Raw genomic sequence first — 20,746 nt, forward strand, 5'->3', positions numbered from 1 at the left:
TCAGCAATTTTTTCTTCATGGAAAAAAGTGAGGACTGCAGACTCTGATCTCCAGAGTCACAAAGTGTGGTGCTGGAAAAGCATAGCCGGCCAGGCTGCATCCAAGGAGCAGGAGAGTTGACGTTTCCTGATGAAGAGCTTATGCTTAAAACATCTACTCTCCTGCTCTTCGGCTGCTGCCTGACCTGCTGTGCTTTTCTAGCACTACACTTTTAGACTCTGATCTCCAGCATCTGCAGTCTTCACTTTCTCCCAGTTGATTTTAACCTTATTATGAAGCCTCTTCCAAGGATGCTTACTCTGAAGAAATTCTCCTCTTCCCTCTACAACTTCTTTCTTCCTGTCAACATCCTACAAATGGTTCTCTAACCGGTGGACAGTGCTACACCTGCCAGTCATCCTTTGACATGTTCTTCAAAATGAGCTTCACCAGCAGATTTTCCTGAGGAGGTCAGATTGTTTCCTTACCAGAAGCTCACTCTAAAACAACTAGCTGAATTTGTACTATCTTGTTAATACACTGCCATGTTTCCAGTCCGGTATGTTTGGAAGCAAATCATTTCTGGATTTCAGAGGTTTGTGGATTAAGGAATGATACGGGCAAAATTAATTGCAGCCACTGTGGAGGTCAGTAGTAGAGAAGCAGGAGGCTGGAAGAACTCAGCAAGCCAGGCAGCATCAGGAGGTGGAGAAGTTGACATTTCAGTTATAACCCTTCAGAGCAAACATTTACAGTTATATTGATATCAAAGTGATAGAAATGGGTAAGCGGAAGGATATCTGACATTTAAAACATAGCAGCCTGAATAAAAAGCTTTCAGCAACTTCTGGCTACTTGCATTACATGAACAGTTGGAATGGGTAGTTCATGAATTGAGTGGGTCCAGTCAAAGAAGTTCCAGCCAGTGGTGTTCCTGAAAAATAGACTTCCAGACTATAGAGGTCACAGGATATAGGAACATATTTCAAGGTTGCTTCCAGAAATTTAATTCGACAAACATTAACATCAGTCCAAAAAGGTATAACCAAAAGCCAAACCAAGGTATGGATTTTAAAGAACAATATGGAAGGAACTCCAGTTAGGGCACCTTTGGCTGAAAATGTGGTTGTCAATGGTGAGGTGAAGAAACCTTGTGGGGAACAATGCAGAACTCTTAGAAGATGAACAGGTTATAGAGACAGGGAGGGATCATGCTGTGGGAGATCGGAGGTCAGTATAAATCAATAAGCATAGGCTAATGGGTCTTTAGTTTCCATAGGGTATGAACAGTAGCAGAACATGGATAAGGAAAAGATAGGATAGGACAATAGAAAGCAGAAGACATGCCTAGAAACCTCTAGAATAGTTCAGGTTATAAGTGACTGAAGATCTGGATGAGAGTTTGGCAGCAATTAAGATCACGATGGAAAAGGGACAAATGACACTTTGGTGCTGGGGGTGGATAGAGAGTGTAGGGTTTGAAGCCTTTTATGGTGCCAGGGAAAATGAGGGGCTCAGTGCAGACTGTATGGATTTTGCAGAGGGACTAAACAAAGATCAATGATTTTTGTCTTCCCATCGTTTTACTGGAGGAAAAGGAGATTACTGAGAATGCATATTTTACAAGCAACCTCATAATAGGCAGAGCAGGTGTTGAGATGGAGGATACTGGATGAAGCCTATATATGTGTGAAACCCTACTCCATCTCTTTGGATGCTGATAGCTTAAAGCTGTATGTAGATAAGGATGAGAAGGCAACTTGATGCCTTAAGGGTATCAAAATGTAATTATCTCAAAGTGTGTCATGAAGCCATCGATAATCAGAGTCATATAGATGGAAAAAGACCTAGTGGTCTAACTCATCCATACTGACTACGTTTCCCAAACTAAACTATTCCCATTTGCCTGCATTTGATCCATATCCCTCCAAACCCTTTCCAATCATGTACTTGTCCAATTGTCTTTTAAATGTTGTAACTGGACCAATTTCTTGGCAGTTCTTTCCACATATGAACCACACACTGTGTGAAAAGGTTCCCCCTCAACTCCCTTTTGAATCTTTCTCCGCTCATCTTAAAAATATGACCTCTAGTTCTGAACTCCCCTACCCTTTGCTCTTCACATTATCTATGCTCCTCATGATTTTAAAAAACTCCATAAAGGCATCCCTCAATCTCCTACAGTCCAGTGAAAAAAGTCCCAGACTTTCCTTATAACTCACCCCACCAGTCCCAGTAACATCCTTGTCACTGTTTTCTGCACCCCCTCCAATTTAATAACATTCTTCCTATTACAGTGCCATCAGAATACAACACAGTATCCCAGAAGTGGCCTCATGTATTTAGATAAGTCAGAGTGCCCTTCCCTGAGGACTTCACTGTCAGCTTGGATTATAGGTTCAAGACAAATAAGGTGGGGTGGGGGGGCATGGATTTGGAAAAAGATGAGTTCTTGGTTAGGGATAGGAAGCTTTTACAGATTGGACGGCAATGACTGTGGCACAAGCAGCTAAATAGATAGCCTATGAAAGAGTTCCTGGTGACCTTCACATTTGCTGGTGCTGTCAGCAGTTGGAGATGTTGTGGAGAAAATATGGAGATTGTTGATCAAATGGAGAACAGGGAGAGAGCTTATTTGGGTATCCAAGATTGATCTAGAATAATAAAATGTTTTGAAGAGTATAGAGACTTAATAGTGTCTGATGCAATTCAGCAATACCTGACAATAGAAGGTTAGAGCAATTGAGAGGAAATAATGGAACCTAGAAGATTTTTAGGGTTACAATGACAGCCAAAATACACACATGAATGGACATACCAGAAATACAAAGTTATAAAGGCATAGCAAAGGTTGGAGGAAATATGACTTAGTTGTGAGCAGACAATAGAGAGGAGACAGCCCCAAGTTAAAGCCGGAGGTCATTTGATGGGATGATGGTGCCTTTAAAGTTGGCTTGGAGCATGACTGAAAAAATGTCCACTTTGGTCACATTTATCAACTTAGGTGGTCTTTTATCAGACACTGCTTGTGTAATGGAATCTCCAGCACCAGGTGGCAACAGACAGGGAGCACACTAGACAGGGCAGCTACAGCAGTTATACCAGGACCTCCACTGAGCAGGTGGCAACAATGAGGGAACATAGCTGGAGTAGTCAAATTGACCCTCTCTGAAAAAGAGGGTGTCTTTGGGGAAGAAGGTCTCATAGGAAAAAGGAGTAGACAAGCAAAGGATTCCTCTAGCTGATGTGAACCATATTTTCATTCATGTGCAGACAGCAACTGCTTCCTGGATAACTTTAATTTCCCTTCATGTTTGTGATGACCTGATGCTTTTAGAATAATAAATTCATGCTTCATAATTTTTGGACTGTGTGTGCATTCAAGTCTTATGTTATATTTCATTTCAATAAGGAGTGTCAAAAATAGCTGTGCTGCCCTCACCATGCCACTAACTTTAGTCTCACTATACTAGTGCACTCTGGGAGGTCAAACTCAGTCCTCTCAGCTCTGCATGTCTCGTTACTCAATCATCTTTTTAGACTGATCTTCAACATTGTGTTGACCTCTGAATTTCTGCTGACTTATCTTCAAAATATATCTTTCTCTTCTTTATTTTTTCTAGTGGTTTTTAAATGTTATGGCTTATTTTAAAAACATTGATAATGGATCACTGTCACAGTGTTATGTTGAATAAACATAGCCCTAGAAAGGACCAACGGTTTCACATCAGTAACTTATTTTGGGGAACAGCATGCTCTCTTCTAACATCTCCTAAATATAACAAAGGTCATCAAGAACAAGTGAAACCTAAGTCTGAGAATCTCCTTTGAACTTCTCTAATGACATTTTGAGAAATCCCAAAAATATCTACTCAGCCTCAGGAAACTGGAGCCAGTTCAGTTAATGTTAAATCAACTTATTTTATTATTTTCATTGAATGGCAACTTTGAAAAGTTAGCTTAGTTTAGGGCTGTTCACTATAGGTGTATGAAGGATTCACCGCATTACAGACAGAAGAGTCTCTCTATAACCAAACTTTTTCATTTAAATGAAGTTCTCAGGTCTCCCAAGGAGTTTCTTATTTTAATAAATTCAATGCTCCTGAAATATCTTGGTCATCTTTTTCCTGTGACTATGTTTGTTCCACAATTTTCAAAATATAAGTAATTAACAGGTGTATGACAGCAATTAAACCACTTTCCAGATATGGACTTCCACAAATGTTAATCTGAAGCGGTTCTAGTGGTGTTTGACTCAATAATCTTTTCAATATATCAAAAATGGCGGAACTACTCATTCATCTCAATGACATCCATTGGGCATTGCTAGTTCACGCATAACAAGTAGTGCTCACCAAAGGTCAATGCTGGTGATGTTACAAGCATGTTTTTCTAAAATCACATAATATATTTTTTGTAGCTCCATAAGTTACTGGTTGTTTTCAACCATAGAATTGTGAGGTACTTTAATACAGTGCCGAGAATAAAGGCAACTCTAAAGGTTGGACAGTGTAAATGGATACCAGACAATTGAAAGGTCTCCAAATTTGATCTTGTTTATTGGTGCAGCAAAATTATTGAGTTGGCTATGAAGAAAATCCTAATTTAACGGCGATCTATCTTCAATTATTTGCTTGACCTATGCTAAACAGAACATGAGTGCTATTGCAGGCAGGCAATACTTGAAAGGCTGCATGAGCTTAGGGTCGTTAATGGCTTGGATTCAGTGTATTAAAGGAAGATGGGATAGAGTTCTTTTTCAAGCTCCATTAGAGAACAGGGGGTAAGGGATGGGGGGGAATTCACAATTTTGAGATGACACCAAACTTAAGAGGTGTGGTAAACAAGTGGTAAACAACACTGCAACAGGTTAGCAGAATGGGGAGACAAGTGGCAGATGGAATTTAATTCAGCCAAATGAAAGGTGATGCAATTTGGCAAAAGAGATCAGAACAGGCGATCTCAGCTTAGTAAACAATTCTAAAAAGACTGCAGGAACAGAGAGACTTGTAGATGCATGCATATTGATTTTTCAAGGTGTAAGGAGGACATATGAAAAGAGTGGTTAGCACAGCATATAGAAGCTTGTCTTCATAAAGATAGGACTGAGTACAAAAACATGGCTATACTGAAATGGTATAGCCCTCTGGTTAGGATCCAACTAGGCTGTAGCATCCAGACTGATCATCGCACCTTGGGAAAAGTATGAAGTACCTTGATGGGTTGCAGAGGAGAAGACCAAACTTGTTATAGAGTTGGAGGGTTTTAGTTTCAAGGTTCAATTGGAAAGGTCAGTGTTTTCCTTGGAGACAGAGAGAATAGGGTAGATTGATAGAGATGTCCACAGCTATAACAAGGTTCGACTGAATGTAAAAGGAAAAGCTCTTCCACATCGACTAATGGTCAAAGGTCTGGGACTCAAATAAGATTCTGGGCAAGGCACACAGGACAAGAAGGAAGAAAACTTTTTACATGTTTTCGAATCAAACTGTTTAGATATATTATTAAATGCCTTTGGACCATAGGACTCTTGAACCCAGGCCTCCTGGCCAGAGGCAGGGGCACTACCACAGTGCCACAAGAGCCCTTGGAGCAATTTTTCCACAGAGAGTGTTGATCACCTTAAAATCACTTCCAATCAGAGTGGCTGAAGCAGAAACAATCGATTATTTCAACAGGAAGTAAACCTGTAGGGCTATAGGAAAGGAGTGGATGAGTGGGACAAACTTGATAGCCCAGCTGGGATCTAGTAGAATTTCAATAGGCCAAATGGCTTCCTTCTGTGTCCCAAATGATGATGATCATGGCAGCAACAAAGCTGGGGACAATGCCACAGCAATCATTTCCCCCCAACCGAAGTTGACATTCTTCAGGCATTATCTGGTGAGTGACTGGGTCCAAGGCATCTTCAAAGCAGATGATCCACCTCCAAGACCTGCCAGCTCATCAGAGGCTAGCAGCTCTCTATTACCAATGGCACTATCATGAGCAATGGCCACTGATTGCACTACTGTCATGTATAGAAGTAGACTCATAACTGAAGGCTTTGAGGAATATAGGGAGGCTCCAACAGTAAGGGAGTGGGTCTGTTTAAAAGGAAAGTGGGGTCTTCTCATATGGGTCTTCCTTGCCATATGATCGTCCCTTTGTTTGAAAAGAAATATCCAGGGAGTAAAGAATTCCTCCTTCGCTGCATGTTTGCTTTGCAGGACTTGTCTGGCAGTTTATACTCATGCATGACCCCTTCTGGCTGCTGGGTGAATACCAGCTACAATAGAATGAGGCCAGTTCAGGCTTCAATTTGCCTCCTTCTTCCCAAATCTTAATCAGGGTAGCTGAGAAGACAAAACAGTCTCCACACTTCTCTTTCTCATCCCATTATACACCAGCCCCACAACACACCAGCCTCCTTGCCTAAATCAGGAGGGTGTATTTACAGTCCATCTATTCTTGCTACATTCTGAGATTACCCTGAAAGAAATCTGATGTAAAATAAGGGAGAGAATAACTGGTTATCTCAATTTCGCATCAATTTTAGGGTCTAGAAATCAGACCGCTCGTTTTTTCATCTGCTTAGACATTTCTATAATTACAGGCATATTATTGAAACTGCATCCACATGAATATTTATAATATTGTTAGGGCAAGGAAGGGTGTTTTATCGATGTAGCACATTCTCCTCAGGGAGCTGAGTAAGAGCTAATTAATTCTGCAAGTAAATGAATAATGCAGCTTACTGTATAATAACATTGAAGTGCATTTGAGAGGGATAAGGAAGCATATTTCTAATAATGTCAGTCTTAAAGGCTGCTGTGTGGCTGGTTGTTCACTTAGTTTTAAATCACCCGATGCACGTTTAAAGGAGTGGTAAATACAAGACGACCACTCTGGGTTTTGACTGAGCAAGCAGTTCAGCTCGATTTTCAAGAAATTAAAACCCAAAAGACAAAACAGGAGCACACAAAAGAAATTTTGTCGAAATTCCCAGAGACATGCACAAAAGAGTCATAAGTTTGGTGTTTTTGTAAACATACTCCCTTAACTTGTGTATGAAATGAGATTTACCAACTAATACATGCATGGTTAAAATTTAAATTTTTTTTTAAATTATAAATTAAAAAGTTTCTTTTTAACTGATCCAGCCATAAATTTGTCATATGCAGGAAATTGGGTGTATGAATAAATAAGCATCAGTGGAGTGATTTAGTAATACTGGGCAGATGGCATCATTAATAGACAGACTAGACTGTGACCTTACAAGCAGACATCTGAGCTAATCTCATTTAAATCCAGCCTACTTCACTGTGTATGCTTTCACAGCCAGGTAACTCAGGAGCTTCTTTGAATCAAAACGTAACAGACAATTGTGATCAGAATGATTGTTTTGAGGGGAAAATAAAACTTTGGAAATTTTAGAATCCAAATCCTTAGAAATGCTGGAAATACTCAGCAGGTCAGGCAGCAGCTGTGGAGAATGACAGATGTTTGGGGGTCTGTGACTCAAATGCTATCTGACCTACTGAGTATTTCCAACATTTTCTGTTTTACTTCAGATTTGCAATGTTTGCAGTATTTTGCTTTTGCCTTGAGAATGGCAAAGAAGGATTTTCAGGTGAATTAATAATTGGACTTTGCTGAGTTATTCGAATTATATTATAGATGAGAACATGGAGCAAAATGAGCCCATACACTAGTTTAACAAAGATATTATTTAAGTAATTAAATACATTTTTTTCCGAAATCACAGATTTCCATCATGGTTTACTTTAAAAAATCATTATAAAGTCTGGATGTTAGAATACATATTGCAAATTATCTTTTTTTTAAATCAAAGTGCAGCTTTTACAAGACAGCAATGAACAAATTAATCCCATTGTTGAAAATGAAGACAATGGAAAAGTGCATTTCTGCTAACTCTATGAAGACAGATCCCAGATCATTAGAACCTGTTTGTTTTGTTATATCATGGGAATATCATGCTGGAAAACAAAACCCCTTCACAGGCCCATTGCTTACCCTGTTTGTTTAGAGTAGGTTTCCTTTTGTTTACCATGTGTAGCCAGGCTATCATGTATGTTATGACTTCCATATCTTTCTGTTAATTTGCTTCTTTGTGTGGTCTAATTGTCTTATGTTTTATATTTTATAAATATTCATCCACCATGCTGCACAAAGTAATTCTTATCACACCCTCTAACCAACCACTTGCAAGGGAAAATAACTTTTAATAAAAAAAACAAACAGGATATTTTCTTATCCCCATGTACTGCCCCCTATATCCCCTTCAAAGAAAAGGCAAACACTGAATCATCACACAAATCATAAATATATCTAGCATTCCAGCTCCAATTCCCCTGCCTTAATTGATGTTCTGAACTTGGGATAGAGCCTTCCTTCCCCCCCCCCCCCCACATTCCACAGGCTTCATGATTGTCACACAATTACCTGTCACAGATGTTCAGAAACTCCACCATAATCAGAGACAAAATGCATTTTCAGGGGAAACATTCCAATCCTTTGAACTAGTGCACTGCTGGGACTCAGATCCATTAAAAAGTGATGCATTTCTTTTTTTCATGTAACACAGACTCCCTGAGGCATACATGCTTGGGGATTTTGTCTCCATTGAATGAGCTCCTGATTTTATTTTAGTAAAGCTGCTGTCGGGTAATCAGAGAGACACACACACACATACGAAAAGGTAAATTTTCATCTTCAATACCAGTGTGATCAGTCGATGCGACCAAACTCCCATCCTCTGTCAAACCTCTCTTGCTTTTTTTTTTATTTGCCTGGTTTTCCCTCCAGGTATTATTCCATGATGTTAAATGAAGGTAAAGGAATTGATCCAACTGAGTTTGGATGGGAGGAAGAGTGTGCTGGGGATGGTTGAGTGAGGGGGTGGGTGTGATGGAGGGAGGAGCTGGATCTGTGAGTGTCTAGAACCAGGGTCACAGTCTCAGAATGAGGACCAACCCATTGAGGAAAGATAGGAGAATGAATTTCTTCACCCAGTTGGAATGATCTAAACCAGGGAGCTTTGACTGAGTATGTTGATGTCAGTATGTCAAAGACAGGAATTGATAGATTTCTAGTTACTCAGAATATCAAACAAGTTACAGATAGAACTGGAAAATGGTGTCTGTAGATGATCAGCCATGATCCATAACGGTGAAAGTGACTTGAGAGGCTGAATGGTCTATTCCTGTTCCTAAGTCCTAGAGCCAAAGACACAATGGGGTTTGGGGTCCAGAGGGAAAATAAGCAACCAGATGACTTTGCTGCTGCCTAAAAACATTTCAGAGACACCTGGCTTATTTTAGTTGTTACCACCACATTCAAAGAAAGGTGCACAATTGGTGAACTGATTGGCAGCTTGTCATTTGGTAAGGTGGAAAACCTGGCAGTACAGGTATCTCACAAGGGCATCCAGTTCAAGGAAAGCAATGGGAGCTAAATAGAACAGCAGATTAGAACAGCACGAAAAGCAACAAAGAGATGGACTTTATAGCAGCCTTTAAGGCTCAGAACTCTCAAGAGATTAAGAAAACCTGCGTGCTATTCTTCCCTTTAAAGGATCCCAAATAAATACTGTTACAATAGACTCTTCCTGACTTACGTCATCTATGGTTTATGGGCAGGTTAAGAAAATACGAGCAGTCCCTGGGTAGTGAATGGGCTCCATGCTGAAATCCATTTGCAAGTAAGTTTATTTACAAGTTGGAGCACAATTCAGGGTAATAGAGAACAACTGTTCATAAGTAAGGAAACGTCCATATGTCACATCTTTAAACTTTAAAACCATGTCACATTTGTGAGAATGGGCATTTGTGAGACAGATGTTTACAAATTGGGGAGATCTTCTAATCCAACAGTGCAAATTAAAACATAATGGTAAGGGTTCATATCATTTGACTTTAATTACTTTTCTCTCTGCTTGCATCTAGAGTTATAAATTATAATGTACTGACATGAACATTGATTCCACTTTTCTGGGAGGCTGGAAAATTACTGTTTGAAATACAGAAATAAGAAAGGTACATTATTTTGATGGACACTTTTGTACCATGTTCTATGAGACAGAAACAGAAAAACAGCTTGGAAGTAGAAGAAGCTAAAGTCAAACATTTAATTCAGGAAACTAGAATTGTTAAAGTAGGTTTATATCATGACCCCAAGAGCCGAAGCTGCAGCTGAGGTATTCTAAGTAAACAAAACACACAGTAACATCAATTCTTGTTAGTGAAGTCTGGAATGATAAGATAGTGGTCAAGTTTACATGCCATCTTTATTGTCATTCAAATTAAAATGGATCTGTGATTTAGTAACAAGACAATGAGAAGAAGCTGTAAAATTACCAAGGGTAGTAGGGTACAAATAGTATGTGGCTTCAGCAACTCTTCCATTTCAGTGTAACAATTGCTCGATGCCTCCTGTGATGAAATTTTGTGTAATTCATCCCAGGTTGAAACCAAGAACCTACCATAAACTGATTGAAGCATGATGTTGTGACTTTTTTTTCCTAACTGCATTTTCTGAGCCCAGGTAATGAAAAGTCAGGAAAAGGGTTTTTTTTCACCGTTTGGCTAGATTGTGTCAAAAACAAATCACATCAACGTGAAAGGTTTGAATTTGAAGTATGTTTTGGATTGATTAATTCTCTGTTAAGAAATAGGGAAATATTCTTGTTCCAAAGATCAATATATTTAACCAGTTTCACAATTCTTTGTGTTAAATGAAGTCTGGACTTTTACGAGTAATGACTACAACATAGGCAGTGCTCTGAATCAAGCACAATGACCTAATCTGTATGTCTCTTAAGCAAGACTCAAAATTTTCAGGACTGTAATTTCTACTTGAGAATAAATGAGTAAATACAATTTCTCATACTTTCAAATGTGACCAGAAATAAGTTGGCTCACTGCAAAAATAGGCAATCTGGAAAAAGATGGAAATCTTAATACTAACAGAGTCAAGAAAAGCACTAACCTTTCCTGAAGATTGAATGCCTTTGATCATGGCAAGACAAACCATAAGCCAGGCTATGAAGAGGCAGATAGTCATTTTCCAATTCAGACCCCCACTCTCTGAGATAGAGTTAGATATATCCAGTGCCTCTCGGTACCAGAAATATGTAGTGGCAGAGCTTTTCTCACATTCAGGCACAACAACTGAAAAGACAGGAAGATATCCACATTTGTTCAAAAGAGTCATAAAGGTGTACAACTCGGAAACAGACCCTTCGGTCCAAATCTTCCATGTCAATCAGATATCCGAACCTATTCTAGTCCCATTTGCCAGCACTTGAGCCATATTGCTCTAAACCCTTCCTATTCATATACCCAATTAGATGCCTTTTAAATGCTGTAATTGTATTAGCCTCCACCACTTCCTCTGGCAGCTCATTTAATACAGGCACCACCCTTTGTATGAAGAAGTTGCCCCTTAGGTCCCTTTTAAATCTTTCCCCTTTCAACCTAACCTATGCCTGCTAGTCTGGACTCCCCCATCCCAGGGAAAAGAGCTTGTCTATTTCCCCTATCCATGCCCCTCATGGTTTTATAAACCACTGTAAAGTAACCCCTCAACCTCTAATGCTCCCAGGAAAACAGCCCCAGCCTTTTCAACCTCTCCCTATAGTTCAAACCTTCCAACCCTAGCAACATTCATGGAAATTTTTTCTGAACACAATGTCATCTCCTAACAGTAGGATATTATTCAACCCACCGTGTTGGTTCAAGCTCTTCAAATGACAAACATTAACTAGAGCCAATCTCCTACTTTTATCCCATTACTCTTGAACACATGTCCAAATAATCAACCAATCCTCTCTTCAAAGCCTCTAATGAACCTGCCTCCACCACAATTTCAGGCAGTGCTTTCCATATCCAAACTACTTGCTGCCTTTTCTCACGTTGTAGCCATGATATGGAGGTGCTGGCATTGGACATGGGTGGACAAGGTCAGAGGTCACACGACACCAGGTTATAGTCCAACAAGTTGATTTGAAATCACACGTTTTTGGAGCATTGCCCCTTCATCAGATGACCTGACAAAGGAGCAGTGCTCCAAAACCTTGTGATTTCAAATAAACCTGTTGAACTATAACCTGGTGTAATGTGACCTCTGACCTTTTCTCACATCACCTTTGCTGTTTTTGCACAAAGTTTTGTTGGATACTCACAGGTCTGGCTGCCATTTTTTTCCAAGGGACACTGATCCCAGGGCAATGGATGCTGAAAGGACTTTGACAAATAAAAGAAGCTCCACCCAATAATAACATTATAGTACAGAGCGACAAAGAAGCACACCTAAAATGAAAACAACAAGAAGTATTTTATAATCCTTTCACTGGCCTGAATACAAGACATCCCACTGATTTTTTCTTATTAACAATATTTTCAAAACATTCCTTTCCATTTAGACCAATTATAATCTGCAAATCATGCTGTGCTGAAATAGCATTTAATTGTAGACATCAAATTCCTTTCACTCCATAGTTAACACTGTTGGAGATTTGATATGAATGCATTCAATTAACGCATTCTATGTTATTCCAATTTTCTGGGTTGAAAGTTATTCGAGCCTGTCAAGTATGTAGCTGAGTCATGACCATCAAATCTTTGAATATGTTTTCTACCCTATAACTTTCAATGATTGAAAAGAAATTTCCAAAGTAATTTCTTTCACTTGTTTAATGACTAGTCACTGACGAAAAAAGGACAGCAATTGTATTAGCTTGAATCAGATCTCACATGTTTAAGTGTAGAAAAGCAATAAGAATTCTATGGGTCTTATGCTTTTTAATCAAATGTGATTCATTGAATAAGTCAGTGTGGAAGTGTGAAAATAAAGCTTGGTTGTATCAGTATAGATGAAATTGGTGCTGTGTATTGTGTATATGAAGGACCACTAAGAGAATGAAGTAGCAATACAGATTTAACAGGAATCTCCAATTTGTATCCCTTCTGTAACTAACATCTTGGGAAACATTCAATTTCCTTCCCCTGTCATTATATCAAACATGCACACTTAAAAATAATTCATTCTGTCGTTGTCAATGGAACATATTTCCTAATTAAGTTCAGGATTTACAGCAAAACAAAAGCTGTCTGGCCGGTAATTGACCTCTTGATCTGTGTCATACAATAAGTTTCTAATTGATCAGGAAGGCATGAAGAATCAAAGCCATCATTTTTCCTTAAAGGTACATACAGAACTCTCAATATTTATTTGATCTTGGAAGAAAATGTTGGAGTCCAAACATTTTTTGGACTTTTCAGGCAAGGAACTTACAGATTTTCTTGACGTTCTGCAGAAATTAACTGCAAGATGTTTAACATTTTTTGAATATTTTTCTCATTTCAACCTTTGTTCAGGATTCAGTTGACCTGTTAGGCAGGGAAGCAAATGCCATGTAATGTGAGCATTCTGACCAGACAGGAGAGGGCCAAGTTGGACATCATGAGGAACTTAATTATGAGAGTCATACTGGAGGAGTCAGCCCATTTCTTTAACATTCTTTCACAGGATGTGGGCATAACCTATTAGACCACCATTTATCAACGAAAGCTCACTGTCAGTGAAAAGGAGGTGATAAACAATGGGAGTCAGTGCCAAAATGTGCTTGTTAGAATTGAAGAAGAGTCCTGTTTCTCCTATCTCCATGATCCGGAGGTGCCGGTGTTGGACTGGGATGGACAATGTTAAAAATCACACAACATCAGGTTATACGCCAACAGGTTTATTTGGAAGTACAAGTGTTCAGAGTGCTGCTCCTTCATCAGGTAGCTAGTGGGGCAGGATCATAAGACACAGAACTTATAGCAAAACATCAGTGCCATGCAATTAAAACGATACATTGAACAAACCTAGATTGTTGTTATGTCTTTCATCTTTTAGAATGAGCATTGCAGATTTCGGTTCATTAATACGTAAATCCCAGAACTTCTTTAAAGTCACATTCTTGAGATAACTTAGGGTTATCTAGGTTTATTCAATATATCATTTTAATTGCATGACACTGTGATCTTTTGCTATAAATTCTGTGTCTTATGATCCTGCTCCACTAGTAATCTGATGAAGGAGCAGCGCTCTGAAAGCTAGTACTTCCAAATAAATCTGTTGCACTATAACCTGGTGTTGTGTGATTTTTAACTTTCTCCTTTCTCCTGCAGTGCAATGAAAATACCTGCCTCAGGAATCTCACCTCCTTTTCATTTCAAGTCTCCTGAGACACAGAATTCATGGCAAAAAAAAAACAATCAGGTGAAATGGAAGCAGATGTACTCCTCACCCAACTCCATTAAAAGCAGAAGTGGAACAGCTCGGTCTGGATTTGAGAATTTAAAAGCTTTTTATCTTCCCACCCACCTTTAGAAAGTTAAATTTTGTTAAGTTGCACACAGCTGTACTTCAACAGCAAAACAATACTGCTTCCTGCCTTTCACATTAATTCATCATTTCAAGAAATGCATGAATGTTCCTGGATTACTGATTTATGATTCTGAAATTAATTAAACTAGATTTTTATTGCAATCAAAAATGAAAGATTTTCCCATTGGAATGGTTGGGTCATGGTTTTCCTGAAGCTGTAAATAGTGAAGCTCAATAATTATATCTGTTTAGCTATGCCTTAAAAATTTTAAAATGCAGAAAATACTGGGGGTGGGGGGGGGGGGGGAGCGGTGGGAGGGGGGTATGAGAGACAGTAACCCGGATTATAGACAGTCAAGGATATTGGGAGTGTGGTTCTAGAGTCTGGGGCTCCAGGATTGGGAATATTGGTGATGGGTTCCTGGGTTTTGAAGTAAAGGGACTCAGGTATGGAATTTATGGAACCAAAATCTGGAAGCAGTTGGAGGATGCTCTGAAGCTGAATTGTATTGGAATACAGACTTGTGACCTTGGATGTAATGTAATTGAGTGTGAAAGCATGGAAGAGGATCTTTGCAGTAAGATTCTGGGAAGTGGGGGTGACTGAGAAGTCACTGCGAACTTTCCAGTGTCTGGGATCAATGGGAAGAGCATGCTGACCTTATGTCAATTAATAAAGAAGCAACATTTTATATATACACACTGACATAAAATCAACAAATAAAGTGTACAAGCTCTAAATGCTCAGGAAACTTTTAATGACAACCTGCCCCTGCTTGTAGCATGGCTCATTGCCACACTCCTTTATAATCATGACCTGTACTACCTCAAGGTTCCTTAAAGTACTTCAAATACTTTTACTTTTAAATAAAACAACATTACAAATGACTTGAATAAATTAATGCTGACTCCTAGGTCACAGCTAAGAATGTACCAATCTGCTATTCCTCGAAAATAGGGAAAGGGGGATGTGGAAACAGCAAAACTTCAAATCAGAGCTTGACCTTCATATATTTCAGCCAAATGCAAGCAGTGCAAACTGTATTTCAGGTTACCGGGGTTTAAGCGAGTCACACAAGAAGGAGAAATCCATCAGATGTAACTAGAAGAAATAGGGAAGTTTTAGCAAGAAAGCTTGAGAATTATTCTGCTTTGCTTTCAGGACCTTGTGTTTCTCTCTGTCACCTTTGATACATTATGAATGGCCCCTGATAATTATCATAATGGTACAGTAAAACTGCAATGCTGATAACGAAGGTAAAAATGAAGTCTCTGATGAATGGTAAATTCAGCTCTGTTTCTGATATCATTATGCAACAATCTTGAGGAACCGCAGAGAGAGAAAGTGAAGTCTTGGCCCCTCCCATCCCTGGAGAAGAAAAGGGAGAAGTTAGATATTCAAAGCAAAACCTCAAAGGCTCTGGGTGAAAGTGCTATAGCACACACTGACTTGTGTCAAAGTTACTGCTAAATTCACTCCACTCTGTCAACAACGTTCTAGGTTGGATTTTATCAGCCCCTCGGGGATGAGCTGTGAGGTAAGAAGTCAGGCAAATCTTAGAAAACAGCACACGGTGAAGGCATTAGCTTCCTACTGCTTTGCCATCTTTCCATCGATGGGAAAGGTGGCATTTGGTCTGTCCACTCAAGGCCTATTTAAGTGAATAATTAGGGCCTCTTCCTTCCCCCAGTGGCATCTTGCAAGCTTCTAGGTTTCCTCTATCATGTGCAGCAAGTGCCATATACACTCTGGCAACTGACTCTGGGAAGGTACTGCCTTCCTTTGCTGGCTAAGCATTGCCAACATTCAGCAACCCCATAAACCTCCAGGAGTCTGCATGATTTGCCCCAGTAATCTCCAGACAACACATAACAATTGATGCACCCTCAACCTGGAGATGTAATCCCAGCAATGGCCACCATTAGTAGTGGCAGCACTGACGCTGCTGAGCTGCTGGCCTTCTGGTTGGGCAGCAACTCTTGGGGGCAATATGCCATCTTTAACAGGTAGAGTGGGTCACTGACAGGGTGTGAGCCAGGCTCCAGACTGACTGCCAAAACAGATTTGCTCCTCCTCCTCCACCCCTTTTCAGCTCCACTGATGGGACCTCTGATGCCTCCATAAAATTCAGTCCCAAGCTTGAAGCTTTGAGTGAACAAAATTGGTTTGGACCATGACCACAACAAGCATTCCTTTGCAGAACAAACAGAATTAAACCTGTTTTGTTCCATGCTGTAAACAAATTTTTCCTCCCCCCCAAAAAATATCAAAGAAGATGATATATTTAATACCAATACTTTTGATGAATTATAGTTCATAAAATAACTAATCTCTTTTTTCAAATGGACACAAGACTCATGCATTAAACATCTGGTTGAGAAACAGACTTTGCAGAGAGGCTCGGGGTTATGGGCTTATAGTCCCACTTCCCATTTGTGCAATTTTCTTTCATACATTAATTCTCATTATTGTTTAAAATTGGTCTCTTGAAGTTCAAGACTTTGAAAAAAACTCATTTCCCCTCAATCAGTGGTATTTTATGGAAAAACAGAGGCAGCCAATTGGAATATAGGAAAATTTCCATTGGGCTACAAGCAGAACTTAAAAATGCTCAGAGGGCAGGATTTTTCTCGCTCCTGTCAATAATGACAGCCACACAGTTACACAATGCTCTAGATGGTTTCCACCTCTCACTTGGGGGGACAAGTCTTACCTCAGAGAGCTGCCAGTTGATCTGATTGGTCAGCAACTCTGTAGCCCAGACAACATGGTCAGTTAGTTTAGTTGACTGGATAGATGCTTTGTAATGTGGAGTGATATCAACACTGTCTGAGGTTACCATGAATATCTCTCCTTCTCAACCGCTCCCCTTGTCCGGGGCACGGTGACTCGCAGGTTAAAACATCACCAGTCATCTCTCTTTAATGAGAGAGCAATCCTATGATTTGGTAAGGCTATGGTTACTTTACCTTTAATCCAATCAGCACCTGTAATAGTCATGATCATGACTGGGACTACAATAATTTGCCAAATTCTAAAACCCCAGAGCCCAGGAATCAGATATGAGCTGGGGAGAGAAGGTGAGTGCAAGAGCACTGGAACTATCAAAGCGGGTGTCAGCAATGTGAGTGATTACGCACACGAAGCAGACATTAGCGGTAGGGGAGAGTGTTGACATGCCTTTCCACCCCCAATGTGTGAGCAGGCTGACCTGCTAGGCTGTATTCCTACCCGTGAACCCCTCCAGCCACCTTCAAAATTGAGGGTGGGTGAGATGCAGCCATTAAGTGTCTAATAATTGCAGTGGATCAAAGGCAGAATGTTATGGTCCCCTCCCCCTGCCAACATCCTCCACTCCACTCCCCCTCCCCCCTCCCCCCCCCCCCATCATCCCACCCTGCATTTTCAGTTGAGGAAGTTGGTAAAATTCCCCTCTGCTCTCATCACTGCCCTCCCACCTGGCCTCAATCTAATCCCAACTGTATGCAGGGCAGTGGATGAAGACAACCTGCCCTTGTCCCATAAAATATGCCAACTGAACAACACTAATGTGTTAAGTAACTTATTAACGCCTTCTATTTGCCTCCCACTCTTTCCTTCTTGCTCTTGATTCTCTCATTAGCTGGTTTTCACTTCCTGCCTTTGTCCCGGTCACTGAATTGCCAACTCGCTGCCTCTTTCCTGCTCACCACCCCCTCCTGGTGACTGCTTTCCTCTCCCAATCCTTTTTGTTTACTGTCACTTTCTCCTGAATCCTGGCTGTGAGTAAGGGTTCAAGAAGTGAGTGGAGTGAGGGGATGGTGCAAGTGGGAGAAAGTTAGGGAGGGATTGAGAATGTCAAATAGGAGGACCAGCAAGTGTGAGAGAGACAGTTGCAAGGGAGATGGTGAGCAGGTCATAGAAAAGATAACTGTCTGCATAGAGACTTTGAATTTTTATTTGGCTGCAACAACAGTGAAGCTGCTACAAAAAGCCAATGCATTTCACATCAGAAGAGTTGCCAATGGAAGGCCAAATATATAGTGAATTGTCCAAATGGCCTGACTCCACATCTCTGCAGCTAATTGCCTTGGCGTACTTTTAACCAATATTGTACAGAGAGTTAGCCATTAAATTAAAGCTTATAATTACACGTACAGTGAGTTTTAATTATACTTGCTGGTGATCTGTAATTTTCAAATAACTGTAAGAAATGCTGAGATTTTATGTTCCTTCAAAATAGCTCAAAGCAGTGCAGCAAGAAAAAAGTGCAATGTTTGCCAATTATTCCAATGTTTGATGAATCAGTTTAAAACACCAATATTTCAATAATCTCTTTTGATGCTCTAAAAATGCTCATGTGATTGGATCAGAACAAAGCAACCTTTCTGTCCAATTAGAGACAAATTGGAAACGTGGGGAAATTAAATTACTTCCTCAGGCATCATTCACTAATTCTTTATGACCTTGCAGGATAAAACATTTAAAAACATACAATGCAGCTTGAAAATCCAATTCCTCCAAGTCTGGGGCTGATGAAATTCCATACACCAATACTGCCACGTCGGATCCTTTGGCCCACAGCAAGCTCCAAGAAAAACAATGGGATCCCAATAATGAGCAGTAAAAGCAAATAAGGCACGAGGTAGGCACCTAAAAAAGACAGAAAACGGTTTTAGAATACACGAGCATTTTTGTACAGTTGTTTTAACTAACACAGCGGCATGCGCAATTTGGACTGAAGGGTCTGTTTCTATGCTTTACACCTCCATGACTTCATTCAATACAAAGTCGTAAAGATTTGTGATATATTTATTGTTTATGAAACACATGAATTTTGATTCATCAATTTTGTGGCATACCTTTCAAACTGGTGGACGTTAATTATATTGAGATCATATTTTCATGCTTTTGTTTCAAACAGATGCACTTTAATCGATATTTTAAAAAATCATTTTACTTTACTGCACTAAGTAAGACATATTCATTCAATCTGTTTTTCTAAACTATGCGTATAAAAGTTCATAAATGTGCAAGTCAGCCTGAGAGCTCAAAACAGAGCATGCCAGTGTCACTACACAATAAATGAGCTTCATGATACACTTCTGCTTGAATTGATCACAAAACTCCAAATTATTAGACATGGCTGCACATAAATTTGAGAGCGGAATGCAAACAATAATCCTTCAAGTCATAAAAGTAATTATACTTAATTATAAAATAACATAATCAGTTTCCTAATTTTCAAACACAGCACCCACTGGTCACGGTAATTACAAAATTTTGAAAACTACAAAGAATTAAAATGATTCAAACTAATCCTGTCTTAACTAAGGAGAGCATTGAGTTATTGCTCAATGCGTGTTCTAGCTCTAAGGAGAATATTTTGGTTGTTGTGCACTTACCTCCACCATTTTTTTGGCATAAATATGGGAATCGCCATACGTTGCCTAAGCCAACTGAGAATCCAACCTGTGCCAGAATATACTGAAGTTTGCTATTCCAGGCTGGCCTTTCTTCTTCAATATCAGATCCTTCTTCAATGTCCACATCTTTGTCAGTTTGGGAGTCATCTACATATAATGCACTCTTTTTAAATTGATCGTCATTCATGTCCTCATTGGAAAGAAGGTCCTTGACAGACTCTGTGACATCTTCATCAAGTTCCTTCTTTGCAACTTTGCTATTTTTAGGCATTGGAAATACTAGATCACTGATTCTGTAACACTGTACGAAAGTCTAGCAGCAATACATTCAGTCAAATGTAACTTGATGCAAACAAGCAAGCAGTGACACCAACAGACAAGCTGATGAATAGTTATTGAAGTCCTGAGATGATGTGAGTCTGACAGAGTATTCCGTAGTTCAAAATCTGCTGAAGAAAAACATTCATACTTCATCACTAGTAGAACAAACATTAGAAGCAACAGTTTATTCAGCTTTTTAAAGATCTGTTGTTTTATTCTGTAACTTGTCTTATTATTCAGAACCGCCCGCAAAGAATTAGCATTGCATTTGTGTAACACCCTCCATTTAGCATAACATTTCAGATACAAGATGAGAAGGATACTACATTAATAGCATTAGATATTAAGGAAATAGACAAAAATGGTCCATAAATTTTAACCAACATTTGTGAACAAGAGGGAGTGTGGGGAATGGAGGAGGAACTGTAATTTGGATGGATTTCCCTAGGATAGAGGTTTAGTGACTAAAACATCCATATCAAATGAAAGTGGATCAAAGGAGTCAGAGGATTGAAAAATGAACATAGAGTTACATACTCAGAATATATTGTTCATCTTGAATGGTTTAAGTTCGTGAGAGATTTCAAGATGGTTTTCTTGAAAATAACACTCTGGAGGTTAGTGAGCCATTTGAGATTGATAGAGATGGACATATGCTTCAGTA

The 20,746-nt window shown here is 39.5% G+C and overlaps 1 protein-coding gene across 2 annotated transcripts in view; it reads right to left on the bottom strand.

The window, feature by feature from the left end:
- The window catches only part of slc6a15 (solute carrier family 6 member 15), a 43,953-nt gene that overhangs the window by 13,928 nt on the left and 9,279 nt on the right, over positions 1–20,746 (bottom strand). The window contains exons 2-5 of one of the 2 annotated variants that reach the window (XM_072551634.1): positions 19,741–20,207; positions 18,831–18,988; positions 12,164–12,290; positions 10,969–11,150 (exon numbers count right to left, since the gene is read on the bottom strand). In XM_072551634.1, the coding sequence (XP_072407735.1) occupies positions 10,969–11,150; positions 12,164–12,290; positions 18,831–18,988; positions 19,741–20,032 (759 nt within the window). In that variant the 5' untranslated portion in view covers positions 20,033–20,207. Of the gene's footprint in view, positions 1–10,968; positions 11,151–12,163; positions 12,291–18,830; positions 18,989–19,740; positions 20,211–20,746 lie in introns of both variants that reach the window. The other variant, XM_072551635.1, reaches the window with a different exon arrangement.

This window comes from Chiloscyllium punctatum, chromosome 32 (genome assembly GCF_047496795.1).
Source record: "Chiloscyllium punctatum isolate Juve2018m chromosome 32, sChiPun1.3, whole genome shotgun sequence".
Lineage (NCBI taxonomy): Eukaryota > Metazoa > Chordata > Chondrichthyes > Orectolobiformes > Hemiscylliidae > Chiloscyllium > Chiloscyllium punctatum.